The following is a 14181-nucleotide window of genomic DNA, read 5'->3' as shown; positions in this document are numbered from 1 at the left end:
TAACGAAAGTGAAAATTATAAAGGTCATTGGTCAAATTACAACATCGATTATTACTAGACAACAAGTTATCGTTGAAACATTGAATTATTAAATTCAATTTGCCATTGGTTTATTAATAATTTACATACTTTAATAACTAATTTACACAATTTGATCGTAACTTGGTAAGTGACATAAGGGATCCGTTCGTTTACTAAACAAACTTAATTTTAAGCTCGAATACATGTTAATTTTTTACCAAATTGATCTTGAGGGCCTGATAGTGGACCCCTCGTACACCCCTATTAATACAAACAAAAAGTAAATAAAATTGAAAATTCAACATTCTTGAATATGAATTTATCATACATATTCACAAAAAGGTTTTTTCCTTTGATACGAAATATGTGGCCCATGTTCGTTTATATATCCACATGTGACATGTAACTATATTGTAAAAAGGACATAACATGATAACAGTATAACATGGTCATCAAGTTACTCCAACTCCAACTCCAACACCACCACCACTAGAATCATGGACCACCTACCGTTGCCCGACTCCTCCTCCGGCCGACCGCCACCCGTCGCCGCCAAATCATGGCTCGACGAAGCCTGCATTGCCGAAATCGACTATTTCGTCAAAACCCTTTCGGGCATCAAAACCAAAGGCGTCCGACCCGACCTTATCGGGTCCATTATCATGCATTACGCGTGTAAATGGATCCCCGAACTCTTGGGCGACCCACCATCCGGTATCAACAGTACTGTTGATACCGACCACCACTTTTCGTCAGGAAGCGCTACTGTTTCCTGGCTTAAAAAAAGATTTTTTATCGAGACAATCGTCTCGGTTCTCCCACCCGAAAAAGAAACTGTCCCGTGCAGCTTTCTTCTTCGGCTGCTAAAAAACGCGAATTTGGTCGGTGTCGGTTCTAATTACCGCGAGGAGATTGAGAAAAGGGTGGCATGGCGGTTGGACCAAGCGACAATGGCGGAGCTTATGATACCGTGTTTTAGTCACGTGAAAGGCACGTTGTTTGACGTGGAACTGATGGTCCGGTTGGTGAAGAGGTTTGTGGAAATGAACCTTGATGGTTTGAGAAGTGGGGCCGGATTGTTTAAGGTTGCTAAGCTTGTGGATGCTTATCTGGCAGAAGCTGCTGTGGATGCTGAGCTGGAGTTGCCAGCTCAGGCCCGTGCAACGGACGATGGGTTGTACCGTGCCATTGATACTTATTTAAAAGTAAGATTTTTCAGCATTTAATTACATTATTAAATAGTATAGTATAATAGTCTAATAGATATCTTTCAAAATAAGATATTTTATTTTTTAAACGTCAAAAACACACAACCCAAAACATTTTGGTGAGGATAAATGCGTGATGATACTGAGGTAAGAGACCATAAACAAATAATATATTCCCCCATTTGTGATCTGGTGGTAAGAGATTTGGGTTCTTTCGTGAATATTCAAGTTTGAATCCTACTTATGTCATATTTAGGTGGATATTTGCAATGATGGATTTGAGCTAGGCCTTTTGTAAAGATTGTCAGTTCGAATTAGAGATGGCCAAAAAAACCGGTTGGGGAACCGATTTAAACCGGAAACCGGTTTTTACAAAAACCGGTTTTTTAAAAACCGGTTTGACCGGTTTACAAACCGTCGGTTCGTCTTTCGGTTACAAGTTCTAGATCCAAAACCGGTTAACGAACCGGTTAATGGAAAAACCGGTTAACCGGTTTATAAAAAAACCGGTTTTTGACCGTTGTGGAAAAACCGGTTAACCGGTTTCTCCATAACCGGTTAACCGGTTAAAAACCGGTTTTTGAACGTTGTATAACGGCTATATGGCCGTTTTTTTTTTTGACCGTTTTTTTTTTTACCATTTTACCCCCACAAACATCTATATATAGTTTAGGTTGGGTATTGGTTAGATCACACTCGATTATACAACTCCAAACGCTCTAAACGTTTATTTCATACGCGATTATTTTGTTATCTCACGCTCAATTATACCGCATTACCACTCCATACGCTCTTATTTCGTAGTCGTTTATTTCATACTCGAGTATACCACTCTTATTTCGTAGTCGATTATCATGGCCTCCCAAAGTGCTGCTTCATCCGTCAACATGGGTGCCTCGAACACGGGAAAAACGGTCGTTCGGGTCATCCCCACGAAACGAAACCATGATGTTTGGCAACATTTCGACCTATGCGAAATGTCTAACGGTAGCCAAAAAGCTCGATGCAAACATTGTTTGAAGTTTTATGGCAAAGATGCAAACTCCACTTTAAAAGCGCATGTACAAAGGCCCTTTTGCAAGGCCTTGAAGGACGAATCGGGAAGTAGTTCGCAGCCGGAGATGACGAATCAAGGAGCGGTATTTACGTACGACGTTGAAGCGGTACGTCAACAGTTTTCAAACTTTGTGATTCAACAAACACTTCCTTTCAACCACTTCGACAACCCTCAATTCACGGAGATGATGCAAAACTATGTTCAACCACGCTACCAACACGTAAGTCGTTCGACCCTTAGAATAGATTGTCTTAAAGCATGGAAAAACGCTAAATCCGAACTAATTTCATACTTTTCAAACTTACAAACTGGTGTAAACTTAACAACGGATGTGTGGTCGGTACCTCATGGTTCGCCCGACTCATACATTTGTGTGACGGCTCATTGGGTTGACCCCGAGTCGTGGCAAATGATGAAACGAACCGTTGCGTTTCAATTGTTTGATTACCCGCACACGGGTAGAAATATTTTTCAAATCTTGGATAAAGTCATTCGACAATACAAGATTGCACATAAAATCTTTTCAATTTCGTTTGATAACGCGTCCAACAATACGGCCGCGGTTGGCCATTTAAAATTAAAGTATAAACCTATTTGTGATGGAGCGTTTTTTCATAGCCGATGCATTGCACATATTATCAACTTGGCCGTGCAAGATGGGTTAAACGTGATCGAAACGCAAAGAAACAATTTTAAAAGAATGTTACAGAAACAGCAAACATGGAGGCAAATCATGAGTAAGAAACAGCAAGTTGTTCATGTAATCGTGTCTAAGCATTCTTTTTCCTAATATGTGCTCTTATTTACTTGTTGATTTGGATTTTTCTAATTTAGTTAAAGAAACAGCAAACATGGAGGCAAATCATGAACAAACTGCGATTGGAAACAACAGGAGCATCTGCTAGTTCACGATTTAATGTTTGTATTTTTGTGTTAAATCATGAACAACAGTTCTTGGCAGAGATTTCTTCAGTGTTAATGATTTAATGTTTGTATTTTTGAGTTACGAATATGCGATAACGATTTAATGTTTGTATTTTTAATGTAAAAACTATAAATGAAAGTTATGTGTTTTTAATCTTTGGTTTGTTGAAAACACATTCACCAACACACACTCATACTCATCTTTCAAGCAAAGAACCCTAACAACGAAAGCAAATAATGGCTTCGGTCAGTCCGTTTTGCCTTGTAGTTACCGTTTTGCCTTGTAGTTACCGGTTTGTTTATATTGTGAAAAAATAATGGTCTTCATTAAGTACAAAATATAAAAAACAAATATTCGTATTTGAAACCGCGAAATTTAAAAAAAAAAAAAAAAAAAAAAAACGGTTAATAAAAAAAACCGGTTTAAAAAAACCGGTTAATAAAAAAACCGGTTTATTAACCGGTTCTAACCGGTTTCTAAACCGGTCCTAACCGGTTAGACCGGTTAGGGTTTTGACAGCAAAAAACCGGTTATTAACCGAAGCGGTTTTTTTCCGGGCCAAAAAAAACAGTCCGGTTAATAACCGAGCCGGTTTTTTTAAAAAAACCGGTTTGTGCACCTCTAGTTCGAATCCTGAGCCCACCCGGCTTTTCCTCTCACCGTGTGTTACGCCAGAGAATTCTACTCTTGCGGTGGCATAACGACTGTCAAGTGGTAGTCAGCGGTATGGTTTCCTGGGGAAACACCCAAGCTAAACTTTGAAGTCAGCTTGGGTCCTGTTAAAACAACAAAAATAGTTTGGCCAGAGTGAGGCATCGGGGCTCTCCAAATTTAGAGGGTGCGGTAGACTAAATATAAGAAAGTCGCCGTTCTAAAAAAATAAACAAATAGTATAATTAGCAGCTTATATTTTTGGCAAAACAAATAATTATTGTGAGTCATTCACCTCATGGTTCACTCGATTTACATTCTTTAAAAGTGTTAGCATGATTTATGTATACTATTTATTGATTTTTTTTTCATATTTGCTTAATATAGGTGGTAATAGTTAATGTAATTAGTTAATCGTAACCAACATTCAAATATGTTTCGCTTATGCCACTTAATAACGTAAATTACATGTCTTAGAAAATTAAACATTGAAAATCTAGTAAAAATTAAGTGGCTTTAGATGAAAAAAAAAATTAATGACTTTAGTAAAATTACTAAAATACTTTAAAGCGAAAGTCTTTTGATAAACGTTTCAACCAAATCTACTTTTGGCTTAAACATATATATTACTGATGAATTTCAAGTCATGAAGTATTACTTTGTAATTCTGTTATAAAGATGTTTTGAGATATTCAAAGAGAATTAAATATGCTTGTGTTGTCATATGTGATCACTAATATTGTTAAAACTAGACCTATCGGATATATCAGTCAAAAGGGGAACCCAACCTTAACCAATGCGGTTGACATGGTTCGAACAGATACTGATTGGACTCTTATATGAGGAGTGATAGTTAAGTTGAACCAATTCAATAATTGCACAACTTTTTTTTAGTGAATTTCTTTGCTTTTATGTATTTCTTTCTTTAATTTATAAGATTTGAACTTAAACACTCACACAGTCACACATATATTAATGTCTTTACCAAGTGATTTAAAAAGATGTTGATGCTTATTTTGAACAGTTTATTAAATAATCTCATTAAAAACACATCTTTACCATTTTGTTTTGAGAATGGGAGAGCACTCCCCGCCCTTCACGCCTCCAACTACCAGGAGGCGGAATGGTTCAAGGTTTCCCGGATCCAGTCTCCGGTTTACCGCTTTGCGGAGTCCGGGATGGTGATGCTCGGGATGAGCCGGGTGTGGAAGGAGGCGTCACAGATTCTCATCGTCCTTGAATACGGTTAGAACTCTGTCCCTTACGGTATGCTTCATATTATCCGTTAATTTAAGGTTTTTGTTCTAACCGTTTTTTCTTTTTGATTACAGAGGGAAACGACTTGCAGTCTCTCCTGCAGCCGCGGGAGAGTGATGGTCCCGCTCGGATGGGTACTCGTGCTCTAGATGAGAACGAGTTGCCCATCCTTGAGCAAACGGCGGATCGGTTCGTGGAGGTCTACCCGCCAGGCCACGAGATCCTGAGCGCCAGGCGGCCAGGTAAAGAACTTTTTGACCCTCGCCCTCTCAATGCTCAAACCTCTGCGGGAATTCCTCTAATTTTGTCATCTTCTGATTAGGAATCCGCAGATGGTCCTTTATTGGCGAGGAAGAAGGCTGCCGGCGGGAAGGGGAAGGCGAAGGTTGCCTCCACTGCCGATCCGGTGAATCGGTCTGACTCGGAAACCGAAAGCGAGGAGGTGGCGGGGAACCCTGGTGGTGATGAGACCATTGCTCCGGAGGTTGAGACAGCTGTCACCTCCGGGCAGACCAGTACCGCGACGGTGACCGGCGTAAAGAGGCCGGTTCCATCGGGTTCGTCCCCGCCTGTTCGTACCTTCAAGCTCAAGAGGACTTGCAAGTACAAACTTCCTTTACTTTTAACTTCATATCTTTCCGCCATTATACTAATATATCTTGTCTTTATGCAGGCGTGAATGCTACGGCATTCCAGAGTGGAGCGGGAGGGAGCAGATCTGGACCCATGAAGGTAGGTTTGGTCAACCTACCCGAGGCGATGACCCAGGCGGCTACGCCTGCTTCAGTTGGTTCAGTTGCTCACTCAGTTGAGGCAACTGTTCCAACTGTGACGACATCGCCGGTTGTCAGTGGATTTTCACATAATCCATCACTGAGCCGGCGGTGATTTCTCTTGCGGGCTCTTCCGCAGCCGCGACCACGGTTGTGAGTTCACCTCCGGTGAGTTCACCTCCGTTGGTTTCCACTGCGGCAACCTCCACCATGCCTCCTCCGGCGCCTGCGACAATGGCCAGTCCTTCAGGTACGTTTGGGGTTGGGGCGTCTAGCCAATCCTTGCCTCCTTCCCGTCTCCTTGACCTTTTGGATGGATATCCCTTAGGTTCAGGTGATGGGTTTGGTGGTTATCGGCCTGTTGTCGACCCTACAGGTGCGTAGGGTTATTTTGGCCTTTTTATTATTTTATTTTATATATATATTTTTTATCATATTTTCCTAACTGCTTTTCGCTTTTGCAGTGTCGGATTCCAATGAAGTGTATGTTCCCCGATGGAACATCCGCCGAGGAACAACCCTTCGGACGCCTGTAGAATTTTCTAAGTGTTTTATAAGTTAACCGTTCGACGCGCGGTTGTCAAAAGGTTAGTTCGGTTTCCTCTATCATGATTTGTGCGGTTAGGACCGGCACTTTCATTTAGTGGGATCACCAAACTTTACCTTTAACTGACCTGCGTGAAGGTTGTCTTCATCTGTTTTTTGTGCTTACGAGGGTTTTTGCCGCTGTCCACACGCAACGATTTCTTTACACATGCGGTGAAAACCGGCATCAGCGTTTTGAATAAATTAACCGTTCGACGCGCGGTTGTCAATAAGTTCGGTTTCCTCTATCATGGTTTGTGCGGGTAAGACCGTCACTTTCATTTAGTGGGATGACCAAACTTAACCTATGACTGACCTGCGTGAAGGTTTGCCGTTTTTTGTGTTTATGCGGGTTTTGCCGCCTTCCACACGCAACGACTTCTTTACACATGCGGTGAAAACCGGCATCAGCGTTTTGAATAAATTAACCGTTCGACGCGCGGTTGTTAATAGGTTAATTCGGTTTCCTCTATCATGATTTGTGCGGGTAAGACCGTCACTTTCATTTAGTGGGATGACCAAACTTTACCTATGACTGACCTGCGTGAAGGTTTGCCGTTTTTTGTGTTTATGTGGGTTTTGCCGCCTTCCACACGCAACAACTTACTTCCCCACTTATGTATGCGGTGAAGACCGGCATATCAGTGTAGCAAGTTCATAAGTATAAATGTAAGACCATCAGCGTCAATGTGATAAGGAGAATCATTTCCATTAGAAGTGGCTCTGGGCCTTTTCTTTTACAAGTTTGGAATTGATCTACATGCAGACTGTGTAATTGAGCTCCCTTCCATGTTCTTGGGAGTGTCATCGAGCCTTTCGAGCCGATATGCACTTGGTTCGGAATCTCGTTGTTTACGCAGTATGTAGTCTCCGACATTGAAGCTGCAGTTTTACTCGTTTTCCCCAACTGGGGTTCTACACGCATTAGTCTGCTAAGCGTCCATTACGCCACGAGGTGCGTGAGCGTCCCATCTCTGACAAATGCTTCGACGATGTCCTTCAAGTCTACGCATTCCTCGGTGTTGTGGCCTTTTGTCCTGTGGAAATCACAGAATTTGCTCTGATCAGCGTTGTGACGCTCTCGGATTATTGGAGCCTTTGGCCATGGGAGTCTCTCGGTGTCGAATATCTCGGTGACGCTTTTGGTGAGTGGCGTCCATCTGGAGTTCCGGTTTGACGACGGCATGTTATCCTTTCCGCCTAACCGAGGGTGCGAGCCGGATGAGGTGTCAAAGTTTACCCTTGACTGGCAAATGCCTAGCTTCCTCTTTTTGTTTAGTCGGGCGGTAAGGACATTGTTTTCTCTTGTTTTCCGGGTGTAGAGGTTTGTGCTTTGGGGAAGATCTCTACCCAGTTGCTTTTCTGTTTCCGCGAAGAGTTTAGCTGCTGTCATGATGGCATACCATGTGGATGGCATGCCATCTTTACCCGTTAAGGTGCGGATGAGCTCTGGGTCTTTTGCGCCCTGGATGAAAGCAGCGCGAACAAGATCTTCGCTAATATTACCCAGACTTAGCTTCTTTGAGTTGAAAGGAGTGATGAAGTCTAGCAAAGATTCATCTTCCTCTCGAATGCAATTGAGGATTGTCCATTGCTCTTCGGTATACTTTCTTTGTTGGCTGAAGTGTTGGCTAAACTTCTGTTGGAAGTCTGCCCAATCGTAGATGTGGTGGACCGGTAGGCGGTCGAACCACGCTCTGGCTGCTCCAACCAGCGTCATCTGGAACATATAACACCACGTGGGTTCCGTCCAGTTGCTGACGGTTGCCCCCGCTATGAATCTGTTCAAATGATCGTCTGGGTCAGATATACCATCATAGGTGCCGATGTTTGACATATGTTTGGCATTTTTTGGGGCGATTGCTTCCGCAATGTCCCTTGCAAACTTGGAGGTTCCCGCATTTGCAGCGGTTGGTCTGAAGGTTTTAGAGAAGTCACGTGGGTTTCCACCCGCGTTTTTTGGTTTGAAAGTTTCTCCAAAATTCCTTCTCGGTTGGAAGTCCGTTTCCTTACGTTTCCCTTTCGCCCTATGGCGAGGGTTTGCGTCGGTGTCGGATTCTTCCTGATCATCATCCGAGTACTCGCACTCACTGCTCATGTTGAGCCGTTGTCGAGTGCTTCTAAATTCGTCAGCCTATTGGATGGAACGTAAGCGTTCGTCCAACTCAGCTTGGAATTCCTTCTGGCGTGCTTCCGCCCACGCTTTAACTTGTTCAAGGGTTTGGCGGGGGAGCCTCGTCTGTTGTCTCTCCAACTGGGCATCGGTGAATCCCAGTGAAAGATTATTTACTGCACTCGCCCCAGCTCGGGTAACTGGGGTAGTGTTCGTAAAATTTACTGCACTTGCCCCGGCTTGGGTAACCGGGGTAGTGTTAGTAAAAACTGTGTAGTCGCCGGTATTCCCCCCAGTAGCTGGGGTTTTGGTTACCGGGGTTTCTTGGTCACTCGTTGGTTTTGGGACCGGAGTAACTTTAACCATCTTTCCAGAAGTTTTGAGAAAACTGAAAAAGAATTAAGTTCTAGCTTTTATGCACGGATGACGCCAATGAAGAAACACTAAGTGACCCCGGGCAGATTACGGATAATCTGAGGGTTAAGTAGATGTTTCCCACGAGGGTTAGGTCCGGCAAAGATGGTTCTTCTGATAACCTGCAAAACAGACACCGTGAGCTCGTCACTGAGAAGGGGGGGTACCTCCTTGTGACCATCCTCCGGCATGAGAATCAGACTAGATTGCTCTTGAATATAAGTGTATATTAAGAGAATGACTAGAGCAGATATCAGGTAATATATCAAGATATGAGATATGAGATAAGATATAAGATAATGATACCGTTCCAAGGTGTTGGAGTATTTATAGCCGAAGGTAGGTTTCCAAGCAGGTACAGCCGGCTGAATAGTGTTCCTGTTCTGCCAACTGTGGGCTACGCACATGCCATGCTGGTGGTTGGTGGGTAGGCAGCGGCTGATAGTGACCAGGCCGGCTGTGTACTATTCCTGTTCCACCAACTGCAGGCTATGCACGTCCTCCGACAGGTTGGTGAGTAGGCAGCGGCTATTAGTGACATACAGTACAAGAGTGTGCTGCTCGGCATACTGTTGTCAGTGAGCTGTCGTATCTTTGGTCAGATCTTTTGTCCATACCTCGTCAGGTACAGTACAAAAGATCCTCCAGTATCGTACGGACTGGCTCATTTGGGCGGGAGTTTTCCCGGCTTTGTGCGGGAGTGTTCCCGGCTTGCTCACTCCTTCTTCAGGTGACATTGCTGAATTATTTAAGAGTTAAGTGCCTTGTGCGTGTAGCCTTGCTGCGCGGGTAGCCTTCCCTGATGGCTTGTATTCGCAGCTGCGGGAACAGGCGGGGTACTTCACCATTGGGAGGCTTTTCCTGCGGGAACAGCTTGCGTACTGCGCGTAAGGACGTCACGTCTCTGAGCATGGTGGGTCCTGCGGATCCAGTTGGTTTCTGCGCAGACGTCCCTCTTCAAGGTGAGTTCTGCGAGTTTAGCCTTTGCGCAGACGTCCCTGTTGAATGTGAGTCTTGCGGGTTCAACTACGCAGGCTTCCCTCTTTTGAGGTGAGTCTTGCGGGTCCAACTGGGCTCTGCTGGGAGCTACCTCTTCACTTGTGTTGTCATATGTGATCACTAACATTGTTAAAACTAGACCTAACGGATGGATCAGTCAAAAGGGAAACCCAACCTTAACCAATGCGGTTGACATGGTTCGAACAGATACTGATTGGACTCTTATATGAGGAGTGATAGTTAAGTTGAACCAATTCAATAATTGCACAACTTTTTTTTTAGTGAATTTCTTTGCTTTTATGTATTTCTTTCTTTAATTTATAAGATTTGAAGTTAAACACTCACACAGTCACACCTATATTAATGTCTTTACCAAGTGATTTAAAAAGATGTTGATGCTTATTTTGAACAGTTTATCAAATAATCTCATTAAAAACACATCTTTACCATTTTGTTTTGTTTAATATAATACGTGTTTTCTATTCTTTTAAATATAAACACATAAGAGCATAGCTATTTGATATCAATTTTCTTTATTTAGATGTGTCAAAAATTGGGTTCCAATATGTAGAAACATAGATATTACATCAATATAGCAGGTAGGCGGGCAACAAGCTGCGCCGCCACCGCTTTCTGAATTGCAAACCCTAACCTGCTAAAGACATACCCCTGCCCATTTGGAGTCGACACATTGCTATGCACAACCTGTTGGACCCTGGTTAGAAAACGGATAGCTTCCGGTGCCAAGGAGCCAAATGTATCAAAAGCCAGAGGGACAAAAACATGTTGGTTCTCTTCGCAGGCTTTAGCATGTTTCTCCACCTTCTTCGTTTCAGCCCTTTTCATTGCTTGCCCAGCTACAAACCCATTATCCCTCAAACCAGCTAAGGGAGATACCCCTGTGAGGTCAACACAAGCGTGTTTTCCCCCGGCCCAACCAAAGACGAGCAAATCTGCCGGTCGTAGAGTGGATCTCCCTTCCGTGGGGTCTGTAAGGAAGTTTACGAGGGCTTCCTTTTTAGCTGATATCCCAGCTCGCCTTAAGATGTCCCAAAGAACGTCCCGCACCTAATCATGTCGGTATTTGAACCCATGCATCTCCTTGCAATGAACCGTATGCTCTCCGAATTTATCCAGGCAGGCCTTACGGCAGATCGGACATGTTTCGTCTTCTGGGTACATTGGGACCATCAAACGGTACTTAAGAATGACCCTATACTCGACCGCAGACATGCTTTGGCCCAAGCCATCAATCGGGATAACGGTCAGAAAATCTTGGGCATGAGGACCTTGTAAGCATTCAAAAACCGCCTTCTGTCGGGGGGACAATCCAAAAACTTCTCCCAGGCTCTGAGCGATTTTTCCAAAAAAGGCATTCGCCAAAGTTTTTTGAGGCTTTGGTGGGGCGATGTCCATATTAGAGAAACCCCAATGTTAAAGTCTGGGAGAGCGCCATTTAGGCGTTCCAGGGCCTGCACGTATTCTGGGTCCAGGTTGACAACTCCGCTATTCCTTAAGATGTGATTCTGTAGCTTCCAAGACTGAGCCCTCGACGCTACAAAAGCGTAAACCCCAACATCATGAGCCGAAAGAAGGCCTAAACCCCCTAAGCGCATCGGTAAAGATGCAAGTCGCCACTGAAGATCACCAAAGAACGGGCCTCCACATACAACTATGTCTTCGATGGCTTCTCGTAGCCCCTTATCAAGTCGCTATTTGATTTATCTAATATAATATTTTTTAATATTAACTACAAATGGTGGTATCTAGAAGTTCAATAAGATTTCCTTTCCAATAAGACGTGGGTTCAAGTTTCGCCTGTAAGCTAGGGTTGTGTATGGTTCGGTTCGGTTTTTAGGTGAAGCCGAAACCAAAGTTATCGGTTTTTTAATATACAAACCGTTTGGTTTCGTTTTATTCGGTTTTTCAGTTTTCGGTTATTTTTTGTTTCGGTTCGGTTATAGTCGATTATTTTCGGTTATGTGTAAACACTGCCAAAAAAAATTAAAAATGAAGATGCTAATTTTAAGCTTGTAAGAGTATATTTGAGTACCACAAATATATTGAATACAAAAAACAAAAATAGACGCATGTTACATGGAACCATACGAATACAAAGTTGTTAAAGTAATAAAGTTTTAAAATTCAACGAAGTTTTTAATCAAAATAACACCAAAAAGCTTAATTCTAATCTTCATTCATCATCTTGTTCATCTTCAAAGTTTAGTCTCTGTCTTTATCATCTTCATAATCTTCATCAATATTACTTGGTTCGGTTCGATTTTTTTTAATTAAAAACCGAACTGAAACCGAAAATTCGGTTTTTCAGTTAAACTAAAAAAATTAACCGTCGATTAATGCTTCGGTTCAATTAATTTGGTTTTCTACTCATCCCTAACATGTTCATAAAAATACGAGTTTCTCTCTATTTTTACTCTCTCCATCACATAGACCACACAGAGACGTCTCCATATGAGATGCTCTTAAGATATTTTCCGATTTTCTCACAACCAAATGATTTGAATAAAGAAGATAAAAGTGATGGCACATTGGAATTACCACTTGTTCTTTTCTTTAGCATCCCGTGATGAATGTGACTGACTTGGTCATATGCACTTGGATTTTCATAGTCCCACATTATTATTATATAATTTATAGTACATATTCATTTAATCTCACGACAAATATTATTCATACAGACACATGCGAACGTTACAAAAGAAGAAAAAAAGACTCTATGCAAATTAATCGACAGTCAAAAGTTATCAATCGAAGCATCTCTTCATGCCGCCCAAAACGAACGTTTACCAGTCAGATCGGTTATCCAAGTGCTTTTCTCGGAACAAGCCAAGCTCCAATCTCATATCAACTGGAGTCGACCGATCAGCAATCCCAAGAGCCCGAATGGAAGTTCGGACCCACTCGAACGATGCCATTCATCACGAGATATTATGACTCTTCAACAAATAGAGATGAAGCGGCTAAAAGAACATGTGACTAAACTCGAGAGGCAATGCCAGTTGATGCAATCACAAATTGACAAGTTGCTAGAGAAGAAAAAAGGGTTTTTTAGTTGGAGGAAAACTGGAATGTCAACGACACTCGGGACTATGAGCGTTGAAGTGGCCGGTGAGAGAGTTGGAAAAGCGTATGATTCAGGTAGTATCGGAAAGCAAACTCCGGTTAAGGTGAAACAAGGGAGAAGTAAGACTCCGAAACCATGGAGGCAATCAACATCTTAAGATGTGTCATTAGATGTTGTTACTTAAATTTGGTCTTACCATTTGTGTTATATATAAATTACAATAATATTACAATATCTATTTGTATACTTTCATTGATTATTCAATAGTTGGGTTGTAGTAAGTTATACACATATTTTAAATTTTGCATTTCCCCTTTGTAATATATTACTATCACTCAAATGTTGTTAAAAGTTAAGCTATAAACATATTTTAAGATAGTTGTCTTGAGCACCGTCCAGTAACGTTCAAGTCGGTCTAATTAAAAAACACAAATCACTGCATTCTCGAGTTTAAAATACAAGGAAAAGAAATGATAAGATTGGATAGGGGAAGAAAGGAAAATAAATTATATATTTAAAAGACATTCTCAAGTTAAAATAAAAGAATAGAAAAGAAAGTATTAACTACATTATTGAGTTAGATATAAAGGAAAAGATAGGAAAAAAATTATAACATTACAATTATGTCCTCATTATTGAGTTAGATAGGAAGGAAAAGATAGAGTAAATTAGTAATATTATATATGATGATTATAAATTTTCTTTCAGAATCATACCATATTTTGTTAAGTTTTGAAAAAAAAAAACTTTAACTTTTCTTTCCATTATCTTTCTTTTCTTTTAATGAAAAAACTCAAGAATAAAAAAATGAAATTTTTTTTATCTTTTCTTTTTCAAACCCTTAAATAAAAAACTCAAGAATGCAATGAAAATGTATAGCATGATAGTAAATATTGGGGCATAAAAAAAACTTGTATTTTCTTGACAAATATGAAATTTATTAATTTTTGTCCTATCCAAATTTAACTTGTTTTTTGAAATTGAGAAAGTACAAATGGGCCGGGTGAAAATGCATTCGAATAATGGCATAGACAATTATAAGTTAATAAAAAGGACTACCTGTGACAATAAAAAAAATTGTTATACGAAAATA

The 14181-nt window shown here is 41.4% G+C and overlaps 1 protein-coding gene across 1 annotated transcript; it reads left to right on the top strand.

Moving 5' to 3' along the window:
• Nucleotides 1–499: 499 nt before the first annotated feature.
• Nucleotides 500–13245, top strand: LOC143544564 (root phototropism protein 3-like). Its single transcript, XM_077036646.1, has 2 exons — nt 500–1226; nt 12703–13245. Exons 1-2 carry the CDS (start codon nt 519–521, stop codon nt 13243–13245), a joined length of 1251 nt encoding a protein of 416 aa, XP_076892761.1. The 5' UTR covers nt 500–518.
• The last annotated feature ends 936 nt before the right edge of the window (nt 13246–14181 follow it).

This window comes from Bidens hawaiensis, unplaced genomic scaffold, assembly GCF_021521415.1.
Source record: "Bidens hawaiensis isolate Kalapana, Puna unplaced genomic scaffold, B.hawaiensis_p1.1 tig00013629_1, whole genome shotgun sequence".
In the NCBI taxonomy this organism is placed as follows: domain Eukaryota; kingdom Viridiplantae; phylum Streptophyta; class Magnoliopsida; order Asterales; family Asteraceae; genus Bidens; species Bidens hawaiensis.
Note: the sequence above shows the minus strand (reverse complement) of the source record. Positions and strands in the feature narration are given on the sequence as shown.